We start from the raw sequence: 12188 nt of genomic DNA on the forward strand, positions 1-12188 counted from the left end.
CATTTTGGTATGAATTTCTCATTTAAATGCTTTCTTCTCTGCAATCACCCTCTGTATTTTTTCAGTCTTTTAACTTTATTGAGCCTTTCAATGCCTAAGTCAAAGATTTTTTGGTAAAGGATACATTGCCCTTGAAAATATGTGGGTTATTTTCAAATATCTTTTGATACTGATTTCTAACATAATTCCACAGTGATAAGAGGACAGTATGATTTCAAACCTTTAGACCATGAAATTCTTGCACCTTGTTTTATGTCCCTGGTATATAGTTTATGGGAACTTGAATAGAATTTGTATCTTGCTGTTGTGTGAAAACTGTATACATCTCAATTATGTTGAATTGGTTCATAGTGCTTTTCAGGTCTACTATCCCCTCGTACTTTTCTGTCTATTCATTATATTAATTTTTAAGAGCTTGATATTGAAACTCCAACTAAAATTTTTAACTTGTCTACTGAAAAAATAATTGTAATATATAGTAGAACTATATGTAACTTTGTTCTGTATGTTCCAAATCTCCATTAAATGTGCTATTGTGCTTCGATAATTTAAAAAATAAAAAAAGATTTTTTTAAATGAAGGACCAGAGTAATGTGACCCTTCTCAAGAAAAAAAAAAAATCAAAACAGGCCAACCCCGAGATGAGAATTACCAGACAAGGACTTTAAAGCAGCTATTTAAAATATGCTCAATGAGTTACAAGAAATATGTTCATAATTGAAAGAAAATCAATAAATCTAAGCAGATAAATAGCAGTTATAAAAAAGAACCAAATGGAAATTCTAGAACTGAAAAATACAATGTCTAAAGTTAAAAGTTCACTGAATAGACTTAATAACAGAATGGAGATGCTAAGAAAGAGTCAGTGAATTTGAAGACAGATCAATGGATATTATGTAATCTGCAAAACAGACAGGAAAAATATTTTTTTAAATCAACAGAGCTTCACTGCCGCCCATGGGGTCATTTTTAGTTACGCTTGTGAACTCAGTTGTGACATGCGGGGTGGGGTGGGGGGATCTGTTTCCCTGACCAGTGATCGAACCTGGCCCCCTGCATTGGGAGCATAGAGTCTTAGCCACTGGACCATCACGGAAGTCCCCCAAATATTGTGTATATGGAAGTCTTAAAAAAAAAAATAAAAGAGAATGGCTATAATAGTGCTATGTGCAAAATATGACCCAAGCACACGGTGGTGGCCCAAACCTGCCAGGACTTCACTCAACTGTGACAAGTGAAACTCTATGTGGGACAGCTCGGGGAAAGCCAGGCTAGGTCACGTGCCCCGTCCTCTCCTGCATCTCCCCACCGCATACCGGGTGCTTCCGAGTCTCCTTCGCCCGATACCTGAGCCAGAACATCCTGAAACTGTTCTCTCGTGAGAGGCAGCAGGAAGGTTGTGATGACCCTCCGCAGTTCACTCTTGGTCACCGTCATGTTGTTAGCGGTGTCGAGCAGGTGAAAGGCTCTCTTCAACTCATCTCCTTTCTCGGTAATTTTTTGAAATAAAATCCGTTTAACATCTAAGGACGACAGTATTGGATTTGCAACAGTTGTGGCTGTGAGAGAGAGAGAGAGAGAGCTATTTACTGGACGTGCTTAAGGCTACGATGATGAAAACTACTTCACTGCGTACTAGGACCCAGCAGACTTCTAAAACAGTGTTTCTTCTACCATCTCTAGGTTTACAAGCAGATGACCCGCAATGGCAAATCTGCAGTCATTGTCTTCACCTCTGAAATTTACACTTCAATCAATATAGACAATAGCAGTCACATTAGAAAGAAAGAAAAAGGCAAAGATTCTTCCCTAGAAAGGACCTATGTCACTGGATATTGGAGTTAAAACCTAGTTAAGAATTAATGTCATCGCAAATAAAGCTTTTTCTTTCAAATTTATTTTTTATCGAAGCATTAGTTGATTTAAAGTATTAGGTTAATTACTGCTGTACAGCAAAGGGATTCAGTTATATACTCACATGCACACACATTCTTTTTTTTATTCCCCTCCATTACCGTGTCATAGGATATGGAATATAGCTCCCTGTGCCACACAGCAGGACCTGATGTTGTTTGCATCTGCAAACCCCAACCTCCCTCTCCACCCCCCCAACCCCCACCCCTCGGCAACCATCAGTTTGTTCTCTGTGTCCATAATTCTGTTTGTTTCATAGATGGGTTCACTGTGTTATGTTTTAGATTCCATGTATAAGTGGTACATATTTGTCTTTCTCTGACTTACTTCACTTAGTATGAAAATCTCTAGCTGTATCCATGTTGCTGCAGATGGAATTATTTCATTCCCTTTTATGGCTGAGTAGTACTCCATATATATATATATATATTTATATATATAAGACTATATATATATATTTTATATATCAGATCAGATCAGTCGCTCAGTCATGTCCGACTCTTTGCAACCACATGAATCACAGCACGCCAGGCCTCCCTGTCCATCACCAACTCCCGGAGTTCACTGAGACTCACGTCCATCTAGCTGTATCCATGTTGCTGCAGATGGAATTATTTCATTCCTTTTTATGGCTGAGTAGCACTCCATATATATATATATTTATATTTATATATATAGGACTATATATATATATATTTTATATATATATAGGATTTCCCTGGTGGCTCAGACGCTAAAGTGTCTGCCTACAATGCAGGAGACCCGGTTTCAACCCCTGGGTTGGGAAGATCTCCTGGAGAAGGAAATGGCAACCCACTCCAGTACTCTTGCCTGGAGAGTCCCCCGGTTGGAGGAGCGTGGCAGGCTCCAGTCCATGGGGCCACAGCGAGTCGGACGCGGCTGAGCGACTTCACTCACTCACTCACTGTATCTATAAAATGTAGGTTGCTTACGTCGTTTCCGTGTCTTGGCTATTGTGAATAGCGCTACTATGAACACTGGGGTGCATGAATAATTCTGGAATTACAGTTTTGTCCGGATATGTGCCCAGGAGTAGGACTGCTGAATCACACGGTAACTCCCACTTTCAGTTTTCTGAGGAACCTCCATACCGTTTTCCACAGTGGCTGCACCGATTTACATCCCACTGACAGTGCAGGAAGGTTCCCTTTTCTCCACATCCTCTCCAGCATCACATAAATCTTTAGACCATTGTATTCACTTTTCATCTTGGTGACCACAGTCCATTTAGTACCTCTGTTTTACGCAGTAAACTCCGGTCATGTGAAATGTCTTGAACGTTGCTGCATTTTTCGTCAAATCATTCACAAGCAGGGGCTTGGAGAGGGTGACTCGGTATTTCCCTTGAAACGAGAATTTCTCATCAGGCAGTGGAACCTTTCTGGCACGTGGACACGATGGCTTTAGCCTTGGGGTGACCTGGGCCAGATGATATCAACAGATTCGGAGTGCCAGCATGGACCTTCCCAGAGGCAGCGAGGGGCCTGCTCACAGCTGCAGGGTGACTGAGCTGCCTTCTGTTTGAGGCAGTAACAGAGGACCTACCAGCACCCCCACTGCCGTGAAGAGCTCCCAGGTGCCCTCAGCTCAGGAGGAGCAATGTGGCAGGATCCAGGGACCACTCCGTCCTTCCAGGGGCTTCACAGGCCATCACCCCAGTGCCCTCCTTCCCTGAAGCTTGCTCTCTGTGCACACACGAGGCCTGTGCCCAGTGCTGGGGGTTCCTCTCGCTCACAACGGCCACAGCGACCTCCAGGCAGGGGATCATTTAACAGGGATAACACTGGAGACCCTGAACATAGATGGCTGGTTTGAGGTGACAGGATGAGGGTCTCAGGAAAATCTTAGAGGACACAGTGACATTTCCACTGCAAGGCTGTGTTCCTCGAAAGCAAGATAGGGGGCTGGAAGTGCAGCTGCTGCGGAGGACGGCCAGGGGAGGGGCTGCACAGAGCAGACCTCGGCCAGGAGAGGAGACTGGGAAAGTCAGAAGGAGCCAAGGCAGGCGGCCCTGTCCTCTGGCCTTGCGCTCTGGCTGTGAGATGCCACAGCAGGACTGTCACTGAGAGGGTGACACGGCCCAATCTTCATTCTCAAATATTGATTTATTCGGCTAAGCCAGGTGTTAGGTGCAGCACGAGGGTTCTCCCATCTTCGTTGTGGGACGTGGGATCTTTACTTGCAGCATGAGAACTCTTAGTTGCAGCATTTAGGATCTAGGTCCCTGAGCAGGGATTGAACCCAGGCCCCATGCAATGGGAGTGCAGAGTCTTAGCCACTGGACCACCAGGGAAGCCCTCTTTCATTCTTAAACTTCACTCTGGTATCACATGGGAGAGAAACAGAAGGGGGAGGAGAGGGGTGGTGGAAGACGCGCTGGGTGATTACGGCCAGCTCAGATGAGTCTCAAGGGAGGTCTACACTACTGTGATGGTCAGTGGGTGCAACGCAGGGGTGAATAAAAGAGCGGTTAAGACAGAGGAGGTCCACAGAACACTCTAATGTGATGCGCTGGGTGAGCAGGGGATGAGGACGAAGTTCGTGTGGGTGGCTGGGTGAGCCGGGAGAAAAGGAATACGGAGGATGGGGTTGGTTGGTGGTTTTGTCTGAGATGGCCGCACAAGCTGCCCACCACACATGCTTCTCTTATGATATCGTGCTGCCTCTCCTCCCGTCAGAAAGTGGGGTGTACACTCCTCCCCCTTAAAATGTGCATGAGTCCGTGGCTAAGGCAGAACTGGCACGATGTGATTGCTGAGACACGGCCACAAAGAAAGCACTACAGCCTCTGCCTGGCCCTCCTAAGACGCTCACACCAGTTGCTGCGCCGTGAGGAGGGCAGGGAGCCACGCAGAGGCCGCGCGGAGGTGTCTGGCCAACAGCCCCAGCTGAGCTTCCAGCCAAGAGCCCGCACCACCTGTTGGCCATTCGAGAGGGCCAGCCTCCAGAAGATTCCAGCCCTAGATGTCGAGTTGCCCCCCGCCTTGGCACCTCCCCCACTGAAGTGCAAAGAGCAGAGACAAGCCATCCCTGGGACCTAACTGTAGATCTGTGAGCAGAACACGTGATGGTTGAGGTTTCGAGCCTCTGTGTTTGGGGGAGTTTATTCATAACAATGCACACTTGGAACAGAAAAGTCTGCAGGAAAGCTAAGGAGCTCGGTTTGGGATATCCAAGTGGGGATGTCCATTCGAAAACTGAATACACAAATCTAGAGGTCATAGTGGGTGGTGCTGGAGATCCAGGTGTGGGGACTGGCTGTGTGGGAGTCTCAGGAAAGAAGGCAGGCAGGAAGAGAAGAGACCCTTTTGAAACATTGGCTTGAAAGGATGTGGAATTCATTCATTCAAAAGGTATTTCTGAGCACCTGTCACAGGCCAGCGCTGCTCTAGGCACTGGCGGGACTGCCGTGAGTAAGACAGGAAGCTCTGCTCTTGGAAAGCTTAGATAGACTCCAGAAGAGAGAAGCAGGAGGAGAAACAGAAAATAGATGATGATGTAACAGTAGATGGTGCCAAGTGCTTACAGGCAGCAGGACAGACCACGGAGGTGAGGGCGGCCAGGGAGCTGTCTCAGGTAGGGGAGTTGGGGGGAGCCTCTCTGGGTAGTCTGATGAGCTGAAACCAGACGGACAGAATGAGCCAGTCAAGCGCTGCAGTGAGAGTGTCCTCAACAGGCAGAAGAGCCTCCAATAAAGAGCCCCTGAGCAAGAGTGAGTCTAACGGGTCCAGGGAGCAAGAGATCTCTGTGGACAGAGGCGTGTGTCCAGCGAGAAAGGGAGGCAGTGATGGCTGAGATCGGAGTGGGTGACACCTCAGATCCCTGCACAAGGACTGGGGTTTTCTCCAAAGGCAATGGGAAGACTCAGGAGAGTTCAAGCAGTGAGTGATCGTATTAATATATGTGGCTTGTAAAAAGTTACTCTGGTTGCTATGCGGAGAGTATATTACAGAGGGGCAAGAAATGAGAAGTTCAATGAGGAAGCAGTTCCAAGTTCCAAGAAGAAGTGACGGTGACTTGAACAAGGTCAAGGTTGTGGTGGAGGCAGGGTTTTTTTTGGGGGGAGACAGATTAGAGACATAACCTAGAAACACAGCTGACAAAGTCTCACTGATAGCTTGGCCTGGTGAGCTGGAGAGGGCTGATGAAAAGAAAATGAAATCAAGGATAAGTCCTTGCACATGAGGAACTAGATAAAGGATGATGCTCTTTACCGGGATGGAGAATGCCAGGTGTCAAGAGATGTCCCATCAGTTTGTGTTTGAGATGCCCGCTAGGTGATGCTCAAGCAGAAAGGTCGGGGGCAACCGCAGATGCGACCTGGAGCTTAGGACAGGGGTCACAATGGAGCTGCTGTTTGCTGCGGTGGTGTTTCAGGACACGGAGCCAAATGCTTACATACGAGAGGTCAGACAGGCAGAAGACTGGGCTCAGAGCCTGGGGGAGAAGAAGGGACTGAAGTCCCCAAGGATGCTGGTTGTGCAGGGGCGGCTCTCTGCTTCCCTCTGTGTTCCTGTTGCTTTGAACCTCAGAAGCAGCTGATTCACATGGCGGAGCTGCAGGGCCCCATGTCAGCTGGTGACAAATATTTCTCCCTCTGCCCACGCAGCCTGGAATTCCTCCTCCTGCACCCAGCATCATGGAGGGACCCCTTTATATCTGTCTCCATCTTGAAATCTTTTTTTCAGACTTTTCACGTGTATTTTCAATGCTTCCCAAGAACCCCCTTCTTAGCAACCAACGATTCTAATTTTAAAGTATCAGAAAATATTGATTTGAAACGATCTGATTTTACCTGAAGAAAAACTTTTTATTTCATAAGTCTAATATGCCTTCTTTGGTTTAAAATGAAAGCAACAGCCAAACTTGCATAACCTGCTGGTGGGAGTACGAATTGATGGGATCTTTCTGGAGGAGAATTGACAAAATTTTTTACTTCCATTTAGGATATAGGAAGTCACAGAGACTGTCATCCTGACCCCAGCAAAGAGAACCAGGAGGATAAGCTTTAAAAAAAAAGAGAGAGAGAGAAGGGTTTGAAATCCATCAAAGAACTGAGGATGCAAAGAAACAGAAAGGACCAGCCACTCCTTGGAGAGAAAGCCCCCAGGACTCCTTTCCTCCTCGCAAAGTCTTGGGAAGAGAAGCAGATTCATCCTAGACAGGGGCGTAGAGAAAACCACCAATGGGAAGCATGTAGCAGCCGTGTGGACCGATCCCATGGACTTGTATCGCCAGAGCCTCAGGCACACAGCAAGTCTGCACCCATCCACATGGGCCTTCCCACATGGCAGTGGCAGCACCTGAAGCTGGGAGCAAGGCAGGGGGGCTATGAGCTATGCCCTGAGACATGGGGGGTCTTCCCTAAGTATCAGGCAGCTGCTCACCATGGCTGAGTACAGACCAGCGGCAAGCCCCTCTGAAGCCTATGGGACCCTCACCAAGTGCCCGTTGGTGGCCCACTGCAGACTGGAGGCAGGGGGGCAAGGTGGAGGGGGACCTCCTGAGGTGCACAAAGCTGGAGTCTGAGCTGGAGAAAACCTCCTCCAATTGTGGCGGGAGGGCTGGAAGCAGAGAGTCCCCCCCAGGACACCAGGCTGGCAGCTGGACTGGGAAGCAGAGATGACTGAAGTGTCCACGCTGCTCAGATCTCAGGGTCTGCTGAAGGGAAGTGTTTGAAACAAGAGGTCACCTGAATCTAACCACCACTGACACCAAATCCAGACACGACTAAACCAAGAAATAAACAGCCAGTCCACCTCATCAGAAGCCTGAGTGGAAGGAGCATTCCTTTTTCTGGTGGTAAATATGATTTACTTCTGTCTCTACTCTTTTTGGGGGCTTCCCTGGTGGCTCAAACGGTAAAGCATCTGCCTGCAATGTGGAAGACCTGGGTTCGGTCCCTGGGTCAGGAAGATCCCCTGGAGAAGGAAATGGCAACCTACTCCAGCACTCTTGCCTGGAGAATCCCATGGACGGAGGAGCCTGGTAGGCTACAGTCCATGGGGTTGCAAAGAGGCGGACACAACTGAGCAACTTCACTTCCCTACTCTTTCTGGGGGCTTCCCTGATGGCTCAGAGGTAAAGAACCCATCTGCTAATGCAGGAGATGTGGATTCGATCCCTGGGTCGGGAAAATCCCCTGGAGAAGGAAGTGGCAACCCACTCCAGTGTTCTTGCCTGGGAAATCCCATGGACAGAGGAGCCTGGCGAGCTACGGTATGTGAGGTCACAAAGAATCGGACATGACTTGAGCGTGTATACACTACTCTCTTTTACACAAATGTCTGCTGCTAAATCTTTTTTAAATTGTAAGACAAGTGAAATAAGAAAACATGACCTGATGAGGAGCAAAACCAGTCATCAGAAGACCCACAGAGAACAGATGCGGAAAATGATCGGGTATTTAAACTAAGAATGACAAATATGTTAAAGAGATTAAGGGAAAACTGACAACATGCTGAACATGTGGGGGATTCCAACAGAGAAGCAGAAACTTTTTTTTAAAGCACATGAAAAAGCTAGAAAGGAAAAATACAATATCAAAGTGAAGAGTTCATTTAATTTGCTTAACAGCAGACTGTCCACACGGCAGAAGAAAGGACTCATGAGTATAAAGTCAGGTCCCACAGAAACTATTCAAATTGAAACATAAAGCAAAAAACATCTTAAAAGGAAACAGGGTGTCTAGTATCTGTGGCTCACAGATTTACCCATGAATTGTGTTTATTTAATACGAGTTCTGTAATACATATCTACACGTGTGTGTGCATGAATGATGTGCCGTTGCTGGACAGCCAAACACTCAATGGTGACCAACTCTGGAGAGGAAAGAGGTGCTAGGGGACAGTACATATGTATGTAAATAGTTTTTATTTAAGTGTTTATTTTAAATATATAACTTTTATTTAGAAAAGGAAAAATAATTCAGTACATTTTAAAAACCATCAGTAAAAACAAAAGGCAGATGACAGATGAAAAAAGATACCGATTGCACATAAAGCATTCATACTTTTAACAAAGAGCGCTCACACAAGTAACTAAAAAGACCCGCCCACAGCGGGAGAATGGGCAAAGGACATGAAGAGGCAGTTCGTCAGAGGAAGACGTGAACCTGACGGACTTGACGATCAAAGATAAGCTCGCCATTAGGGAAACGCAGGTTAACAGCACAACAGAATGCTGTTTCATGCATATCAAATGGACAAGAAGTCAAAGACAACATTCTGTGTTAGGATGCTCAGAAACAAGCACTTTTAATTGTTATCTGGGGGATGTGGAGCTACAAGCTTCCTAAAGGCGATTTGTGGCGCCTTTACGAGTGTGAACGCCCCTTAATCCGGTAATCCTGCTTCACTCCGTTCTTCTTTGTGCAGTCAGAAAGCTAGTTAACGAGGATATATCCGCAGAACACTGCAGGCGTGGAGCAGATTTGTTAGTGACGATAAATGTCTGTGGTGGAGACTGCCGGTCACCCCAACATCCATTCTCCCCTGCTTCCAGAGACCCGGGCAGACAGACGCCCATCAGACATCGTCCGGGCTCCCCTCCGTCTCTCCGGTGGGGGCCCGTGGCCTCCTGCGGATGGCAGGTGAGCACGGTGGCCAGCGTGACTTCTGACCGGCTCACCTCTCCTCCGGCCTGTTCTTCCATTGTGCTGCTCTGAGCCCTTCCGGCTCCTCGGGCTATGCGTCCACGGCGTAAGCGTGTCTAGTCCAGCCCTGGTTTCTCTTGGCTGGGATGCCTCCTCTCCCTTTCAAGACCATGGGCTCCTCCAGGGCAGACCCTCTACAGGACCTGCTCTTTATCCTCAGTCCCTAGGACAGTTCTTGTTACATCTTAGGGCTAAGAAAATGTGTGCGAAGAAAGAGAGGGAGGGAGGAAGGAACAAATGAGAAGACGCACACTTTAGAGAAAATATAATGTCAAATTTTATTGCTTTAAAATTGATCCAAATAAGTTAGGCTTTCAGATCCACTCAAAAACCTGCATGCAAATGTTTATACCAACTTTATTTATAATTGCCAAGGCATGACAGCAACCAAGATGTCCTTGAGGAGTGAATAAATGGTTGTACATCCATACAAGAGACTATTATTCAGAGAAAAAATAGAAATGAACTGTCACACCATGAAAAGACATGAAGGAGCCTTACGTGCGTATTGCTAAGTGAAAGAAGCCAATATGAAAACGCTTCGGACTGTATGATTCCAACTAAATGACATTCTCAAAGAGGCAAAACTACGGAGACAGCAGGAAGACCAGCGGCTGCCTGCAACCAGGGGGAGGGAGGGATGAACAGGCAGAGCACGGAGGCGTTTCCGGGCAGTGAGACTGTCTGTGAGACGCGGTAACAGTGGATACACATCGTCACACATTGATCAAAACCCAGAGGATGCACAAAACAAAGAGTGTGAACTCCAGTAACGTACCAGTAATGGTGTGTCACTTGTAAACACTGTCCCACACCATTGCGAACGCTGGTAATAACGGAACCTGGGGAGGGGAGTGCAGAAGTGTACAGGACACACCATTGCGAACGCTGGTAATAACGGAACCTGGGGAGGGGAGTGCAGAAGTGTTCAGGAACTCTCTGCACGGTAGCTCAGTTTCTCTGTAAACCTAAAATTACTCAGGGCGTCCCTGGTGGTCCCGGGGTTAAGGCTCAGTTGGTGCTTTCACCGCCGTGGCCCAGGTTTAATCCCTGGGCAGGGAACTAAGATCTCACGAGCTGCACAGCATAGCATAAAAAATTTTTTTAAAAAAAAAAGCTACTCAAAAAATATAGTTTATTAACTAAGAAAAAACCTGAGTGAGGCAGTATACTAGATAATATAGTAGTTTAATTCCATGGCTCCTGTAATGTCTGGGTTCAAATCCCAACCCTGCCACCTAAAAACCACATAACTTTTGGGCAAGTGGCTTGATAAACCTGGGTCTCAGATTCCCCATACAGAAGATAGGCACAGTAACAGAATCTATTTCACAGCTTTATTGGGCTGACAACACATCGTGTGAGGCCTCTGTGCAGAGTCCAGCATGCACTATCAGTACCATTTGCTCAGGAATACTCACATGAAGAAGGTCTGAACATATTTTGGAAAACACTCCTTGAATACACTCTGCATGGTGAAGAGTGCGGTCTTGAATGTGTGAATTTCCGTGTGTAAGGACATATAATATGCCAATCTGGTACAACTGCCATTTTGCACATTAAATCCCTGTGAAATGAACAAAAACAGGTCACATGACCCTCAACCACATCCCCCAGTGAGGCCAGCCTCCCATCTACTCCTTTTCTGAAAGGGCAGCCGGGGACTGTAAAAATGTAGCTGGTCAGGACCTCGCCAATGTTTCAGAGACCCCCTCTTAAAGTGAATACAAAATTGTGGGTTTTAGACTCGCTTTTATAGCAGATCCAATAATCTTCAAAGATGGGAAAACAAAGAGGCGTTTGGACAGGACACCTGTACCTGCTAGTCACTCATTCCTGGCGGGTGGGGCGGGAAGGGTGGAAAGTTTCGGTCCTCTGAACTCATCCGACACACAGTCAGAGGCGTAGCTGGGGAAAAGAGCACCAGAAATGGTAGAGTGAAGGCCTCTGAAAACCTTCTCCAAAAGAGTAATGAGAACACTGGCAAGAACTGTCAGAATCAGCTGTTTCAGAACTCTGGAAACTAACCAAAGTTTGCAGCAATCTGGGGAGTACTCACTCATGGGAGATGCCAGAATCCGGGAATGAACCCCCATTTTGTGGCATTTTGACTTCCCCTGTTCCCTATCTCCCCTCATCCCCAAATCTGCAGTAGCCATGAAACCAACATCCTGCCATCACAGGGAAAACCCAGCAGCCCGCCAGACCCTGGAAGGGGAAGAACAGGGTGGAAGCACCTTCAAAGCCCCATTAGCATAAACTCTTCATTCTATGACTTACCTGAGGGTTCCCTGAAAGACCCCCACATGCAAGGCTGTCTTTATTTGAACTGATTCAGAGCTTTCCCAGGGAGGACCAGCTATTGTCAAAAGGCATTTGATTGAAAAAAAAAAAAATTCAGGGGCAACTGTTGTTTAAAATTCTAGCTGCCCAAGGAGGGTGGATAACAGATAGAGCAAATAAAAGACTAACTAAGTAGCTTAAACGGAAAAGCTAGGGAACAAGATGTCCAGAGGGGCTTTGAGAAGCTCCCACATATTCCTGGGGATCTACAAGGTGGTGCGCGTGTCTGGGGCTATGCGCTTGCTCAGAAAGAGCT

The 12188-nt window shown here is 46.9% G+C and overlaps 1 protein-coding gene across 7 annotated transcripts in view; it reads right to left on the reverse strand.

The window, feature by feature from the left end:
- The window catches only part of EFCAB6 (EF-hand calcium binding domain 6), a 253969-nt gene that overhangs the window by 222126 nt on the left and 19655 nt on the right, over positions 1–12188 (reverse strand). For 5 of the 7 annotated variants that reach the window (XM_059887190.1, XM_059887189.1, XM_010805781.4 and 2 more), the window contains 2 exons: positions 11011–11156; positions 1348–1559 (listed from right to left, as the gene is read on the reverse strand). In XM_059887190.1, the coding sequence (XP_059743173.1) occupies positions 1348–1559; positions 11011–11149 (351 nt within the window). In that variant the 5' untranslated portion in view covers positions 11150–11156. Of the gene's footprint in view, positions 1–1347; positions 1560–11010; positions 11157–11408; positions 11498–12188 lie in introns of all 7 variants that reach the window. The other 2 variants (XM_005207460.5, XM_059887191.1) reach the window with 2 other exon arrangements.

This window comes from Bos taurus, chromosome 5 (genome assembly GCF_002263795.3).
Source record: "Bos taurus isolate L1 Dominette 01449 registration number 42190680 breed Hereford chromosome 5, ARS-UCD2.0, whole genome shotgun sequence".
Taxonomy (NCBI): Eukaryota; Metazoa; Chordata; class Mammalia; order Artiodactyla; family Bovidae; genus Bos; species Bos taurus.